General features: G+C 66.8%; 5 protein-coding genes across 5 annotated transcripts; 4 read left to right on the forward strand and 1 right to left on the reverse strand.

Annotated features, from left to right (window-relative positions):
* Nucleotides 1-337: 337 nt before the first annotated feature.
* MICPUN_64240 (predicted protein) lies at nucleotides 338-9,313 on the forward strand (the record flags this gene model as incomplete). The annotated part of the gene is made up of 1 exon (XM_002505998.1): nucleotides 338-9,313. The coding sequence occupies one exon, from the start codon at nucleotides 338-340 to the stop codon at nucleotides 9,311-9,313; it is 8,976 nt and encodes a 2,991-aa protein (XP_002506044.1).
* A 632-nt stretch (nucleotides 9,314-9,945) lies between these two features.
* Nucleotides 9,946-10,611, forward strand: MICPUN_71751 (predicted protein; the record flags this gene model as incomplete). The annotated part of the gene is made up of 2 exons (XM_002505999.1): nucleotides 9,946-10,087; nucleotides 10,157-10,611. Coding segments are annotated over 2 exons (597 nt in total), but the record flags the coding sequence as incomplete, so codon positions are not given.
* Nucleotides 10,612-11,121: 510 nt separating this feature from the next.
* On the forward strand, nucleotides 11,122-12,924 carry MICPUN_88315 (ATP-binding cassette superfamily; the record flags this gene model as incomplete). Its single annotated transcript, XM_002506000.1, has 1 exon — nucleotides 11,122-12,924. The coding sequence occupies one exon, from the start codon at nucleotides 11,122-11,124 to the stop codon at nucleotides 12,919-12,921; it is 1,800 nt and encodes a 599-aa protein (XP_002506046.1). The 3' UTR covers nucleotides 12,922-12,924.
* A 116-nt stretch (nucleotides 12,925-13,040) lies between these two features.
* Nucleotides 13,041-14,126, forward strand: MICPUN_64243 (predicted protein; the record flags this gene model as incomplete). The annotated part of the gene is made up of 1 exon (XM_002506001.1): nucleotides 13,041-14,126. One exon carries the CDS (start codon nucleotides 13,041-13,043, stop codon nucleotides 14,124-14,126), a length of 1,086 nt encoding a protein of 361 aa, XP_002506047.1.
* A 109-nt stretch (nucleotides 14,127-14,235) lies between these two features.
* Nucleotides 14,236-15,774, reverse strand: MICPUN_64244 (histone acetyltransferase; the record flags this gene model as incomplete). Its single annotated transcript, XM_002506209.1, has 1 exon — nucleotides 14,236-15,774. One exon carries the CDS (start codon nucleotides 15,772-15,774, stop codon nucleotides 14,236-14,238), a length of 1,539 nt encoding a protein of 512 aa, XP_002506255.1.
* Between the last annotated feature and the right edge of the window lie 80 nt (nucleotides 15,775-15,854).

A 15,854-nucleotide genomic window follows, 5' to 3' on the forward strand; every position in this document is an offset into this window, starting at 1 on the left:
AGGCGCGTCGAGACGGTTGTGCGGCGCGGTGCCCGGGGACCGGTGCTGTGAACGCGAGCGGAGGTGGCTCTGGTTTTTTGGCTTTTCCGTGGCGATTGACGAGTCATGTCACAGCAGCTTGCCACTCCTTGCCGTCCAAACGCCCAGTTTGAATATCTCGGGGCGCAGGTGGAGCGCAGTAGCGAGGGGCGCCGGGCGACGAAGGGGAACCCGCGCGCGCGTTGGACCGAATATCGCGCGCCCGGATCGAACCCATCGACGCGGCGGCGCGCTCGTGGCCCATCGAGGCAAGTCACGCGGGGGTCGATAGGCGCCCGACGCGTGCGATCCGAACGCCATGGCTCTTCAAATCGCCGCCCTCAACGACCCGACCCGGGGCGGTGGCCGGCACGGCTCCGCCGCCGCCCGGGCCGCCGCCAGGCGCACGACCGAGGCCGAGGAATCCCGACTCACGTCCAAGTACGAGCACGCGCTGCTGTTCATGCGCGACGGGGCGCTGGAGGACGCGGAGAGGGAGCTTCGGTCCATCCTCGACCACGACATGATGTCGGGACCGCCGAACCATCGCCCCGTCGAGGAGTACCCCGCCCCGGCCCCAAAGCCCACGCGGGACGCGGAGGACTCGGACACCGACGACAACTCGGAGTACGAATCGGAAGACGACACCCCGGAGATGACGCTCACGTCGACGATGACGCAGGTCAAGTTCCTGGCGCTCAAGAACCTCGGCAGGCTCGTCGCGGACAGAGCCGAGAGACGCGAAAGGGAGTTGAACGATTCATACGACGACGACGCCCGTCAACTTCACCTCGACGCCGACTTCGCCCTCGCGCTCCGCTGCTACGCCGCCGCGGTGGAGATCGACGGGACGGACGCCTCGCTGTGGAGGCGCCTCGGCGCGCTCGCGGCGTCGCGACGACTACCCCACGTCGCCAGGTACGCGCTCGAAAGGGGGCTGGCCATCGCGCCTACACACCCGCTCATGCTCGAGGACCTCGCGGAGACGCTGCTGGCAGTGGGGGACCTGGACGCGTGCGCGCACATCGCGACGCTCCTGCGGAAGGTGGACCCGGGACACGCGCGGGCGGCGCGAATGCGCGACGACCCGGGCGGGGTGACGCCGCTCGCCAAGTTTTCTCGGGCGGCAAAATTTTTATCCTCGACTTCGATCAACGCGGACGACGCGGGCGACCCCAACACGCGTCCGGCGGCGTTCGCGCCGTCGTCAACCGCGGATGAGAAGGACCATGACGGCGCGGAGATCACGCTGCGAGTCGCGGAGAAGAGCTGGGAGTCCGTGGCGCGCGTCCTCAACGCCGCGATGGGCTCGGCGCCGCCCGATGATTACGTCAACGAAGACGCCGACGCCGACTTGATGGACGTTGGCATACTGCGACTGTGGCGCGAGCGCGTGCCGGAGTTTAAGACGCAGTGGCCGGACATGAGCCTCCGGTACAGGAACAGGGAGAGGGACCCGACGACGTGGCAAGGCGTGCGATTCGACGGGCCGGGGCTGGGTAACAGCGACGACCGTCTGATCAAGCTCGTCGTCGTCGGCCGCGGGGAGCAGAGCACGCTGACCGCAGCGGCGCTGGAGCCCGAGCTGGGCAAGCTCGACGCGCTGCGGCACCTCGAGTTGCGGAACTGCGCGCTCACCGTGGCGCCGCCGTCCATCTCCAAGCTCACCGCTCTGACCTATTTGGACCTCGGAAAGAACCGGCTCACGTACGTACCGGATATATCCGAACTGATCAACTTGCAGGTGCTCATCCTCAGTGACAACGACCTGATGGAGCTTCCCAAGCTCCCGATCCCGCCCGACGATTCGGACGAGGACACCGCGCTGCGATCCGTGGAAATCTCGGGTAACCCGCGGCTCGCGCAGCACATGACCCCCGCGACGGTCAAGTACCTGTTTGACCACCTCCCGAGAAGTAGGAAAATCCGGGTGCTGATGGCGGAGGAATCGCAGGTGAGGGCCAGGCACGCGCACGACGTCGAATCGCGAGCGCTCGTCGGAAACGTCGCAAAGGCACTCGCCGCGAGGGGTTTCGCGGGAGGGAACCAGCCCGGGACCCAGACGCTGCCGGGTACGACGCCGGCGACGGCGCCCCCCGCGAATCAAAATTTGAATCAAAATTTGAATCAAAATTTGAATCGGGCGTCGTCGACGCCGATGGACATCGACGCGCAGGGACCGTCCACCCCGAACCGCGGCGAGGACGGCGACGGCCTCGGCTTCGACGACGACGACCCACGAGCCGGCGACACGTGGCACTCGCCGGTGGACGTGCTCGACGTGCTGGGTCGCGTGGTTCGTTTCGTCGTACCGGCGAGCGCCGACGATGAAAACGCGTGGAAGGACGTGGAGGCTCCCACGGAAGCCGACTGGGCCCGCGTGTCGCGCGCGCACGCCGAGAAGGTGCGACGCGAGCGCGAGGGGCGAGAACGCGCGGAGGCTGAGCGCGAGGCGGCGATCGAGACGGCGAAGCAGGAGGCGGAGGCTCGAAGGGTCGCCGAGGAGGAAACACGGAGAGCGCAGGCGGCGGAGGAGGAGCGAGTCCGCAAGGAGGAGGAAGAGAGGGCCAAAGCCGAGGCGGAGGAGGAGGCCAGGCGCAGGGAAAGGGAGGCGGCGGAGGAGGCGGCGAATAAACCCAAGGTGGTGATCAAGTACGGCAAGGAGATCAAGCTCGAGCCCGCGAGGCGTTCGCGGCGGCAGATTGAGGCTGAGGAACGCGAAGCCCTCGAGAAGATTGCGCGCGAGGAGGAGGAGAGACTCGCCGCGGAGCGCGCCGTCGCCGCGCAAATAGCCGCGGAGCGGAGCAAGTGGGAGCCGATGACGGACGTCGGCGCCACGCTGGCGGTAAAAGCGGTGGGAGACGACGGATCACTCGTCGCCGGCGCGGGGGCGTCCTGTCTCGCGATGGCCGCCGCGGCTCCGATGGCTCAAAACGACGACGACGCCGGGACGGAGGCGGCCGCGGAGAAAGCCGCCGCCGAGGTCTCTGCCGCCGCCGCCGCCGCGGAGAAGGCCGCCGCGGACGCGCGCGCCGCCGAGGCTGCCGACTCTGACGAGGCGCAGGAGAGGGACGAAGAGGAGGAGGCTGACGTGGCATCTTTCCTCGCGTCGGTTTCGTCGCGCAACAGCGGCGCGGCCGACGTGGCGTGGCGGCTGCTCGCCCGCGTCACCGAGCGATGGCGGCCGTCCTCCGAGGGCGCCATGCGCGAACTCGCCGCGACCGCCGACGGACAGAGCAACGACGCTGCGGGGGGTAAGAACAACAACAACGACGGGGGTAAGAAGAAAGGCGCTTTTGGGAGCTTCGGCTTGCGCCACGCGCCGAGACCCGCGACGCTTCTGCGGCTGGCGGAGACGTTCGGCCCGGGCCCCGAGGGGGGCGACCCGAACCACAAGAGCCGCATGGCGCGCGTGCACCTCTGCCTCGCGGACGCTGCCACGCGCGCGTCGGTCGTCGCGGCTGCGGTAGCGCGCGCGAGGCTGGCCGCGCGCCGGCGCCGCGTCCCCGCCGGCGGCCAGGGCGTCCTCTCCAAGGCGGCGGCGGCGGCGGCGGCGGAGGCGACGGAGGGACTCCCCCCGTCGCATTTTTTGGATGCCGCGAGGACCCACCTGTCCAAGGCTGTCGCGGCGGCCAAGGACGACGACGCGGTGTTCCTCGCGGAGTACCACTTCGTCGCGGGCTCGCTCGCCGCGACGGAGACAGGCGGGTCCATCACCCTGGCCGAGGAACACCTGCAAGCAGCCATGGACTGCGCTCGCGCGGCGGAGGAATCGGGAGCCTACGCCAAGGATACCAGCGGACACGAGAGGCTCACCGTCGCCAACATATTCGCCGCCCTGGCCGACGCGAGGCTTCACACGGTGGTGGACAAGGCGGATGAGGAGCTCGCGGCGGGTAACACGGGCGAGCTCCTGGCGACGCTCGCGCCGCTGCTCCTCGAGACGCCGTCGCTCAACGAGCGGTCGACGGCGGCGTCGCTCGCCGACGCGGAAAAGACGGATTCTGAGCAGCAGATGGTCGCCTTGACGTCCGCGCAGAGGTCGGAGGCGCTCGGGGTGCTCGCGGAGGCTGCCAGGGCGGAGGCGGTCAAGGCGCTCAGGGGCGCAAACAAGCCGGATTCCATCGCCAAGGCTGACAGGGCGCTCGCGGCTGAGGTGAGGGCGAGGGGAGCGCTCTTTTACGCCGCCGCCAAATTTTTAACCCCCGAGTCGATGGCCGAGGGCGACGTGGAGAGGGACCCGGGCGCCATAACCAACGCGCTCCCGAACCTCATCGCGTGCCTTCGTGGTGCGGTGGAGCTGAGGGGACCCGGCGCGCTGGCCCCCGATGGCGGCGTCGGGTTCAACCGCCGCGAATCCATCGACGGCTTAGAAGGCGAAGCGGCGTCGCGGCGCCACGAGGCTCGCGTCGCCGTCGCCTCGTTCGCGCCCGTGTTTGCCAAGATGATCGCCGCGTACTACGCGAAAAAGGCGCACCACCCGCCGGGCGAGGTCCCGAAGGAGCGACGCAGGGCCAAGGAGCAGGTGGAGAGGGAAACCGCGCAGGCTGCCATCGCGGAGATGTGCGCCGACGGCTTGGCGATTATCCAGCAGCTCATCTCGCCCGAAAACGACGCTCCTTCCGAGGACGCCGCCGCCACCGCCATGGACACCGACGACGCGAACCCTTGCCCCGCCGTGCCCAAGTTCGCGGGCGCGCCGGACCCCGTCGCGGTGCTCGAGCTGCACGAGCGGCTTCACGAGACGTTGGCCGACTGCAGGTGCTGCTGCGGCGCCGACGGGAAGGGGGCTTTTCTGCGGGGCGCGCTGCCCCGCTTGACCGCGGCTCGCCGGCCTGTCGCTACGGAAGCCGCCAGGCTGAAGGCGATTGACGACGAAGCCGAGGCTGCCGCCGCCGCGGCGCGCGAGAAGGCTGCGGAGGAGGCTCGACTCGAGCTCGAGGCTAAAAAGGCGGAGAGAAAAGCCGCCAGGGAAGCGGAACGAGAGGCTCGACAAGCGGAGCGGGAGGCTCGACGCGCCGCAAAGGCGGAGGAGGACAAAGCCAACGACTCCGACGGCGACGACAAGTCGGAGGACTCTGCCGACTCCGACTCCGACGACGAGGACGACGGATCCGAGGCGACCGACAAGGTTCCAGAGGACAAGGTTCCGGAGGAGGCGACGCTGGAGGAGCTGGCGAAGATGTCCGCCGCCGCGGGGGGTACCTGGCAGCAGATGGCGGTCGGCGGGGGTCGCGGCGGGCGAGGGGGGCGAGGCCGAGGCCGAGGCCGAGGCCGAGGCCGAGGCCGAGGGCGCGGGCGAGGGCGCGGCCGCGGGCGCGGCCGCGGGAGGGACGCGGCGGCCGCCGAAGAGACCGTCGAGGAGGACGCCGAGGATGACCAGGGCGGCTCGGAAGGAGATACTCCCGCGGAGCCGCTCGTGCTCGGACCCGGCTTTGTGCACTACTCGGGCGACGTTTACGTGCACTCGTCCCAGCGACCCGGCGCGGTTCACTTCGACCTCACCTTCCAGTTGTACGGCGCGGATAAGGTTCACTACCCGTTCAGGGACTGCGACCCGACGGGCAAGTACAAGAAGGGCGTCGACCAGCTCCTGCTGCGATCGAAAATCGCGGTCAAGAGGTACCTCGAAAGGGAGGGCGAAAGGGAAAACCTCACCGACGAACAATTTGAAGAGAAATGGACCGCCGCGCTGGCCGAATCGAAGACTTTGGCCGAGGCCAAGGCGAAGGAGGACGCCGCGAAGAAGGCTGCCATCGACGCCGAGTTCGAGGCTGCGTACGCCGCCGCCAACCCCGGCCCGCTTGACGCTGCCAAGTCCCCCGGCAAACTCGTCGCGCCCGGCGCTAAGGTCCCCAAGGGGTACACCGTCATCGCCGTCGGCGGAGCGCCCGGCCCGGCGAACGCGGCGGATGAACCCCCCAAGCCCCCGACCCGACGCGAGCAGGTCGAGGCCATCTTGGAGCGTTTCGACGCCACCATCGCGCAGTGCTGCTACTGCCTCTACGGCGTCGAGCTCTGCGATCGGGATAAGTTACCGCGCAGGTGCAGGGACGAGGGCGGGGCGGCGAATACGGTTTCGTCTCTGGATTCCGTCGAGGACTGCGCCGAGCTGTGGGCGTACGTGCAGCCTTACGCCGAGGCCGTCCACGACAAGCCCGGGTTCGCGGCGGTGCTCCAAGCCGTCAGGCGGGCGTTTCCGCCCGCCGCCGCGGCTCCGCGCGAGGGCGATCCGGTGGAGGCGTACCTGGCGGCGATGCCCGACTTTGGCGAAGGCGCGCCCCCGGTGAACGGCGCCCAAGTCGGCGGTGCGATGTTCGACGACGACGGGGTGAGCAGGGGCGCCGCGAGCAGGGACGAGGAGCGCTCACTCGCGATGGCGGCGGTCACGCGCGCGGCGCCCGGGCCCGCGCCGCTCGACGAAGGGGAGGAGGATGGAGACGAGGAAGACGGGGAGGGAGAGGGGGGAGGTTCCGAGGGCGCCGACCTCGACGCCGTCGCGGCGACGACCGACGCGGAGGGCGCGTTCACGGCGATCGTGGACGCGGCGGGGGACGCCCCGGCCGCCGAGGGTGCCGAGGGTGCCGAGGGTGCCGAGGGTGCCGAACGGAAGAGGCCCAAGAAGAAGGCTTCGGATGATCCCGCGGTGGAGTACGCCGGCGTTCACAAGACGCTGCACCGATTCTGCGCCGCCGTCGCCGACGTCCGGGAAAACGACGAGGCTTTCGAGCGAATCGCGCACACGTTCCCGCTGGTCATCGACCTGCTCCGCGCGTGCTTCGAGCCCCCGATCGACGGCGAGCCGTTCGACGATAACGCTTTGACCCTGGCGGATACGGTTCGGGCGCTCAACGGCGGCGAAGATTCCAGGACGTCCGGCCGAGCCAAAACATCGCTCGGCTCTGGGCTCACCGCCGCGCAGGCTGCCAGGCGGCAGTTCCAGCTGCTGAAGGCTGATTTGGTCCACAACCCGGCGCGGTTCGAGGGCTGGCTGGCGCTCGCGGACCACGTCGACGCCGTGAAGGACTTGGCACTCAACGACGCAGCCAAGCTCGTGACGGTGAAGGATTGGAACGAAGATAGCGAACACTCGTCCACGGCGCACGCGCTCGTTCGCCGGTTACAGCTGGCGTTGCGCCGCGCGACGTGCGCCGCGGTGGCGTGCGCGCCGAACGAGGACGACAGGTCGCAGGGGTACGAGCGCCAGGGCCTGGCCGCGTACGAGATGGTCCAGGCGTCGCCCCCTTTTCACGACGGGAGGCGATGGAAGCTCTCGAGGGACGCGGCGTGGCGAGCCGCGTTGGGACTAGCCAGGGACGCCTTCGACGGTGCCGCGAGGTGCGCGCCGACGGAGTGGACGTACCGGTGCCACGGCGCCAAGGTGGCGAGGAAGATTGGCGAGCCGTGCGACGAGCTCTTCGACCGGCTCAAGGCGACGGTGGACGCCGCGCCCGGCAACCTCGAAGCGTTTTATCAGATGCACGCCAGCCGGATCAAGTTTCTCGTTCGGCTCGCCGAGGGTAAGGCGAACGGGACGATGGCGCAAGACGAACGCAGACGGGCCATGGAGACGATCGCGTCGCACGCGTTCGAACCCGAAACGCTCGGGTACTCGGGAGGGTCCGCCAAGTGGCGAGCGATGGACCCGATCTCCCGATGGGACGCGCTGTGGCGCGACGCCGCCGCCGCCATCAAAGCAGCCGCCAAGCTTCTCCCCGCGTACCACAAGGCGTCCTACAGGCTCGCGTGGTCGCGGCTGAGGTATCCGGGCCGGGAGGACGGTCGGTTGCCGCCGGACATCGTCCCGGAGGAGCTCAATCAGGGCGGCGACGCGGCGGTGGCGGCGGCGAGAATCGCGCTCGCTCCGCTGTTCAAGGTGGACAGCAACGCGCAGGCTGCGATGAAGGACAAGGATGCGTGCTTCAAGTACAACGAGCAGGCGCCGAGGTTCAACATATGGATGTGGGAGATTGATGACTACAACCTGAGCGTGGGGCGGGGCGTGGGCGGGGGTAAGCGCGGCTCGTACATCGGATCGAGCTTCAGGCTGCACACGGTTGGGGTGAACGAATCGGGCCGGAAATTCGTCGCCGCTTCGAGGAAAGCCACGCGCCTATACCTGTGCCTCTGCTTCGCGGCCGGGGACCTCGCGCCGCTCGTCGCCGCCCCGGGTTACATCGGCGACGAACGCCACAAGCACGCCAGGTCGATGCCGGATCTGAGGGCGCTAGCCTTTGCGTTGGCGCAGCGGGGCTTGGTGCTCGCCGCGTCAAACTCGGAGGAAGATTCGGAGAGCGTCCGGCGAGCGAGCGAGCTCGGGTACTGGATGTGGGTCGAACACGCCGGCTTTTCTTGGGACGAGCTCAACAGGGACGGGGCGAGGGAGTACCGCCTGGAGCTAAGGCTCGGCGAGGAGGACCCCGAGGAGCCCAGCGCTTTGATCGGCGAGACTTTCACCGCCAAGGCGAAGGCGGCGGAGGAGGTGATTTTGAAGGTGCTCACGGAGAGGCGCATGGAAAGTGAATTTGAGAGGATGGCGCTGAACCACGTGTCATCACTCGCGCGCGAGGGCCTCGGCGGCATCGGGTGCCTCAAGAACATGCACGCGGACCTCGCGCGCAGGGTCGACGACGCCGAACGCGCGAGCAGGGTGCGCACGCGCGGGGGGGGCGTACCAGCCGCGCCCCTCGCGCAGCTCAAGACGCTCAAGCCCATCCGAGCCGCCGTCTTTAACGCCATCGTCGCCGCGACGACCTCCGTCGTCGCCTCGTTCGCGCCCCTGCCTCAAGAGACGCCCGACGACGACGACGATGGCGAGCTCGACGCGAGGCGAGAGGTTGTCGACGCGGCGGTTTCGTTGAGAGCCGACGTCGAACGCCGAGGCGCCGAACTCGTCCGACGCAATTCGCATCAGACCCCGACGGATGCCGACGAGGACGAGCTCGCGAACGCGATGGAGGTGACCGGCTCGCTGCTGGTCCGCGCGGTGGCGGCGGCGACGCCGGGTGCGGCGATACCCGCCCCCGGCGCGGACGCGGCGCGCGCGGCGGTGGACGCGGCGGCGGTAAAAGCGAGGGACGTCGTCGAAGCGTGGGCGGAGAGCGTGAGGGTTCGATCGCGGGACACAGCCGTGCGCGGGGGCGGGCGCGGCGGCGGGCGTTGGGGCGGGCGGGGCCGGGGTAGGGGCCGGGGTAGGGGCCGGGGGAAGCGGACGAGCGACGCGGCGCAGCTGGGGGTGGGTAGGGACGAGCGTGTGGCTAAGCGCGCGAGCATCGAGCCCGGCGGCGCGCCTTAAGATAAACTTCTGGAATTTATCAATTTCGATGAACACGAAAGCTCATCACGAAGCTTCTTCGATCGATTCGCCATCGTCACCACCACGCAGTCACGCCAACAAGATTATCTTCACCTCTCGGCCGCGGAGCTGCTCCCAGGATCCCGTGCGCGCGCGCGGGACGGATGGCCCTGGCCAGGGTAGCGCCCGTGGCGCTCGCCGCGGGGCGAGCGGCCGCGTTGAGTACCTCGTCGCCCGTCGCGCGACGCCCCATCGCCGTCGCGGCTCGTCGCGTGGACCCGTCGGCGAATCTTGTGGCTCTCCTCAGTCGCTCTTCTTCGCCGGGAAAACTCCGGCACGCCGCGGTCGCGACCGACGCCGCTTCCACCGCGCCGACCGCCGCGGACACGCTCACGTACGTCGACACGCACTGCCATCTCGATCTCATCTTCCAGAAGATGACCTCGGAGGCGAAGAAGGGGAAGAAGGGCGACGCCGCCGTCGTCGACTTCGACAGCTGGCGCAATCAACTGACGCAACTCGAGGATCCGGATTCCGAGAGCTACCTCGGCGCTCAACTGGAGGCTTGCCTCACCGTCGCGTGCAGCCGACGCGCGATGGACGCCGTCCGGGACATCCTGCCAAAACCCGGCGTGTTCGCGGCGTTCGGGTGCCACCCGCTCAGCGCGCACGAGTGGGATGCGGACATGGCGTCGATGGTCGAATCCGCCGTCGCGGATGAAAACAACGCCGTCGTCGCCGTCGGCGAGTGCGGACTCGATTACCACTACGCCCGTAAAGAGATCGAGGCGGACGAGAGTTTGGCGGACGACGCGCGCGCGAGGGAGGCGAGGTGGGAGGCAGTGCGGAAGACGCAGGAGGACGTCTTCGTGGCGCAGATGAAGATGGCGACGGAGCTCGGCGCGCCCCTCGTGATCCACACGAGGGAAGCGGAGGCTGATACGCTTCGTTTAATGCGTCAACACCTGCGCAAAGACGCCCGCGTGCACGTGCACTGCTTCACCAGCAGCGCGCGCCTGGCAAAGGCGCTCCTCGGGGAGTATCCGAACCTGTGCCTGGGGTTCACCGGCGTGTGCACGTTCAAAAACGGCGGCGACGTGCGCGAGGTGGTTCGGTCGACGCCGCTGGATCGGATCCTCCTCGAGACTGACGGGCCTTACATGGCTCCGGCGCCGCACCGCGGGGCGGTGGCGCACCCCGGGCACGTGCCGCACATCGCGAAGAAGATCGCCGAGGTGAAAGGGGTGCGCGCGGAGGAGGTGTTTGCGCAGTGCCGGGCTAACACGAGGAGGACGTACGGCTTCTGAGAGTTTGAGAGCAAAACCATAAATTGACGCATCCAGCAGATAGCACGTGTAGAAACAAACGACATTTGTGGACATTTGTATTTCGTATTTCGTCCTGACTGGCGAACGTGGAGTCCGATTGATAACGCGATTCGGACCACGTGGCCCGCTGCCGTTATCTCCAGCCGGCGGAAATGAGAGGACCTTCGGCGGCTATCCTCCTCCGAGCCACTCGACGACGCGCGTAGCGGTCGACGGGCATTCTATCCCTCCATCGACGGTATACCCGCGATGAAGGCCGTCATGAACGGCCGCGGGGCGGCGGTCAAGACCGAGCAGGTCAAGCTCGAGGCCATGGAGAACGGCACCGCGCCGAAGGGCAAAAAGGTTGGCGCCGACGGAAAGACGGTCGACCCGTCGGGATACGACGAGAAGGCGAAGCAGAAAGCCGAGCGCGTCGTGGAGAAGCAGAAGTATAAGGACGTCAACTTCTGGCAGGAGCACAAGAAGGAGCTCTGGGAGATGCTCCCGTTCCTCTGGCCCAAGGACCGCCCCTTCATCAAGCTCTGCATGGTGCTCTCCGTCTTCTTCCTGCTCTGCTCGAAGCTGTGCAACGTCGCGTCTCCAATCGCGCTCAAGTACGCGGTAGACGCGGTCGTCAAAGGGGAATACAGCACCAACGCCATTCTCGCGTACGGCCTCCTGCGGTTCGCCGGGCAGTTCTTCAACGAGCTAAAGGATAACGCGTTCGCATACGTAAGCACCCACGCGTCGCGCAAGATCTCGCTTCGAACCTTCACGCACGTCATGGGCCTGTCTCTGCGATTTCACATCAACCGCAAGACGGGCGCGGTGATCCGCGCGTGCTCGCGCGGGAGCGAGTCGTTCGCGGCGTTACTCCGTTACGTCTCCTTTCAGGTGGCGCCCATCTTCCTGGAGGTTGCCCTCGTGTGCGTGTACCTGTGGATCTTCTACACGTGGTACTTTGGCATCATAACCTTCCTGGTCATCGTCGCGTACATCGCGTTCACCGTTCCCTTCACCGAGTGGAGGAACAAGTTCAGACGGCAGCAGACGGACGCGGACGACGTCTTCAACCAGAAGGCGACCGATTCCTTGCTCAACTTTGAAACCGTCAAGCTCTTCTGCGCCGAGCCGCACATCGCGCACGTGTACGACGTCGCGCTGGCAAAGGCTCAGAAGGCTTCGCTGCGCACCACCCAGTCGCTCACGGGCTTGAACCTCGGCCAGGCGGTGATCATCACCGTCGGTATCACGCTCTCCCTCGCGTTGGCCGCGAAGGAGGTCCAGGAGGGTAACATGACCGTCGGCGACTTTGTGCTGGTCAACACCTACATCCTGCAGCTGTACGTGCCGCTCAACTTTTTGGGCACGTACTATCGCATGATCAAGCAGTGCATGGTGGACGTCGAGGCGATGTTCAGGCTGATGAAGGAGAACAACGACGTGCCCGACGAGGACGGCGCGGCGGACCTCGCGCTCCCGGGTAGGGACGACGCGAGGGTGGACTTTGAAGGCGTCAAGTTTGCGTACTCGGGCGGCGCCGACGGCAGGCAGATTCTCCGAGGCGTGTCGTTCTCCGTCGAACCCGGGCAGAAGGTGGCCATCGTCGGCAGCTCGGGCGCGGGGAAGAGCACCATCGGTAAGCTGCTGTACAGGCTGTACGACATACAGGGCGGTGCCGTGCTGATCAACGGTCAGAACATCGCGAAGATCACGCAGCGAAGCGTGCGGTGCGCCATCGGCATCGTGCCGCAGGATTGCGTCCTCTTCAACGACACGATCGAGTACAACATCGCGTTCGGCAAGCTTGGCACCAGCACGATGGGAACGATCGAAGAGGTGAAGCGCGCGGCCAAGGCGGCGCAGTTTTCCAAGTTTGTCGACGAGCAGTGCAAGGATGGGTACCAAACGCTGGTTGGCGAGCGCGGTTTGAGGCTGAGCGGGGGAGAGAAGCAGAGGGTCGCCATTGCCAGGGCCCTCCTCAAGGACCCCCCAATCATGATCTACGACGAGGCCACCTCCTCGTTGGACACGCACACGGAGAAGGAGATCATGTTGAGCATCAACGAGGCGGCTAAGGGGCGGACTAACCTCGTGATTGCGCACCGACTGTCGACAATCATGGACAGCGACTGCATCATAGTTCTCAAGGATGGGGAGGTTGCGGAGCGCGGGGACCACCCCACGCTCTACGAAAAGAGCGGCGGTTTATACAGGACGATGTGGGACAGCCAGCTGCAGAACGCGCTGTCGTCGGGGGAATCCGCGTCGAACATGCTCGCGGCGGCGGGCAACTAGTAGCGTATTCTTTGAAATATCCAAGCAAGACCAGTGGTCAAGCACTTCAGACTGATTTTTGACGGACTCCGCGTCTGATCTTTCAAACTTTCAAATCGGGACACGCGCGTCCGGCCACGATGGGGTTGTACGAGGTCGACGAGCCGATCCTGGCGAGGTACCAGGGCGTATGGTACGAAGGCAAGGTCGTGGAGACGGAACCCGCCACGGGCGCAACCGGCGAGGCGCGGTACAAGATCCACTTCCAGGGTTGGAACAGCCGATGGGACTATTGGGAGGTCCAGTCGAGCGGCGATCTGATGGCGGACACGGAGGAGAACAGGGCCAAGAACATGGGCAAGGGCAAGGGCAAGGGCGGCGCCAAGGCTGCCACCACCGGCGCGAAGGACGGGGCCAAGGATGCGGCCAAGGATGCGGGGAAGAAGAGGCCGAGCAAGGACGACGGGAAGAAGAGCGGCAGCAAAAAGGCGAAGACTTCCAAGAAGGCTGGCGACGCCGGCGCCGAGCCCGAGGCGGTCACCGCCGCGCCCGACGCCGCGCCCGAGCTCGCGCGGCTCAGGTTCAACCTCTCCACCTCGCTCAAGCGCGAGCTCATCGCCGGGTGGGAGAAGATCACCCGCGAGGAGAAGCTGGTGCGGCTCCCGCGATCGGTCACCGTCTCCGCGGTGCTCGAGCGCTTCGAGTCGGAGACGAGGGCCAAGGCGAGATCCCCGGAGCAGGCGGAGATGGCGACCGAGATTTCCTCGGGGCTCCGCGCGTACTTCGACAGGTCCTTGAGAGCGGTGCTCCTCTACGCCCAGGAGCGCACGCAGGCTGACGTTTTACTGACGGACGACGCGAGACTTCCGAGCGACGTGTACGGCGCCGAGCACCTCCTCCGACTCTTCGTCAAGCTCCCGACGCTGGTGCCCCTTAAAGACATGGACGCGGACGCGACGCACCTGCTCCACGTGCGGCTCCAGGACTTCCTCAGGTGGCTGCAGCGAAACGCGGCGAGCTCGTTCGGGTGCGGGTACGTCGGGAGGGACGCCGACGGTCGCCCCACCGACGAAATAAAGGAGCCCGAAAAGGTGAAAGAGTACGTCGCTCCCGTCGTGAAGGAGAAGAAGGATAAGGCGTCGCACGGCGACGAGAAGGCTTCGCCGGACGAGAAGGCGACGCCGCCGGCGCCCCCCGCGGTCGAGCCCGAGCCCGTCGCGGCGTGAGTGTCGACGACGTTATTTAGAGGTTGCGATGTCGCGGCTCGCGTGACGATGTTTCAACGCGTTTCATTGAACAAAAGTATGTAAAAGGCTAACCAGCGCTCGATCGCGTTCACTGCCTGTTGGCGCCCCCTCTCATGGGTTTCGGCGGCGGAGCGAAGGTGGGCGGCTGCCACTGCGTGTTGAACCAGCCCTGGTTCACCGCAATCTGACGCTTGGAGTCGAACGAGCGCATGTGCTCCTCGATGATCTTGGGCGTGGCGCTGATGATGTGCTGCCCCTTCCAGTACTTGAGCAGGTTGAGGGACTGCAGCGCCGAGGCGATGTCGCGCTCCTGGAACCCCGTCACGCCCGAGATGTCCTTGACCGATATGCTCCCCTTGTGTGCGTGGAGCACCTGGAGCACCTCCCTGCACCAGAAACTCCTGTACGACACCTGACCGAGATCCGACAACGGTCGCTCCGGGGTCCCAACCTTCCCTTCGCGCCGGGAAATCTCGTACGACATGGCGATCAGGAAGCTGCCGTACCCCTTGCGCTGGTACGGCGGCAGCGTCAGGATGCACGCCAGGTTGTAATCCTCGTTGGACCACTTTTCTTTGCTGAAGTAACCCACCACCGCGTGTTTGTTGGTTCGCTCGTCGAACTCGGTCATGACGTAGAACAGGAAAGGGTCCACGTCAAAGTACAGAGTCTTGTGGTCCAGGAACAGCTTGGCCAGCAAACACAGGTTTTGGCAGTACACCTTGTGCGTGTTCCCGTCAATCTCCCAAAACGCCAAACCCGGTTTGCCCTCGTCGTGCCGCGGGTGCCTGTAAATCATGCGCCCGGGAGGGTGGGTCATCCGACACCTCGCCTTGTGCTTCAACAGCGTCACCTCGTGCTTCATGTACTTCAGGCAGTGCTCGCACACGTAGAGCTTGGAGCAATCCGCGTACTCCGCCGGGTACGGGGAAAAATACCACGCGTCAACCTCGAACCGCCCAAACTCCACGCAACCGATGTTCTTCACCTTGGTCTTCTCGTCGTGCTCCTTCTCCAGCTTCTGGTCGATGGGCGCGAGGTCCTCGATGGACCCGGCGACGTTGTTGATCTCGTTGTACCTTCGCTTGAGGTTGCGCGTCACCTTGCGTCCCTCCGTGTGCGGGGCTCCGTCGCCGAGGTTGACGGAATCTTTCCTCGGCGACGCCAGCGAGCCGGGTCCCAGGAGCGGGTCGCTCAGGTTGCGCGTCATCCCCGGGTCCAAGACGTCCACGTTCGACCCGGCGACCCACGCGTCGAGGCGCTTGTCCATCCCCGCGTACCGCACGTAGTAGCTCACGTCGTGTGGGCCGATCGCGTCCTCGTCCTTACCCTCGGCGCCCTTCGCGCGGCGGAGATCCACCACCGTCGCCTCGTGGTGGACCCCGTCGAAGGACGCCAGCGCGCTGACCTTATCCCCGATCTTGAACACCCGCGGCTTCGGGGGCGTCGCGTCCGACGCCGCGGGCTGCGCCCGCGCCAGCGGCGCGCCCCCGTCTCCGGTCCCGACGTTCGGCGCGGAATTGAGCGCGTGATCGCCGCCGGTTGAGATCTCGCCTCCCGCCCCGTCGGGCGCGGGCGCATCGGTCATCTCCGCGTCCGGCGCGGGTGCCGCGACGTCGTCGGCCATCGCTCCGTCGCTCCCGGACCGTTTCGCTGCCCGCGACTTCACTCGCGCACCACACACGCGCGAGCACGCTCTGCGGAAAA

Source organism: Micromonas commoda, chromosome 14 (assembly GCF_000090985.2).
Source record: "Micromonas commoda chromosome 14, complete sequence".
In the NCBI taxonomy this organism is placed as follows: Eukaryota; Viridiplantae; Chlorophyta; class Mamiellophyceae; order Mamiellales; family Mamiellaceae; genus Micromonas; species Micromonas commoda.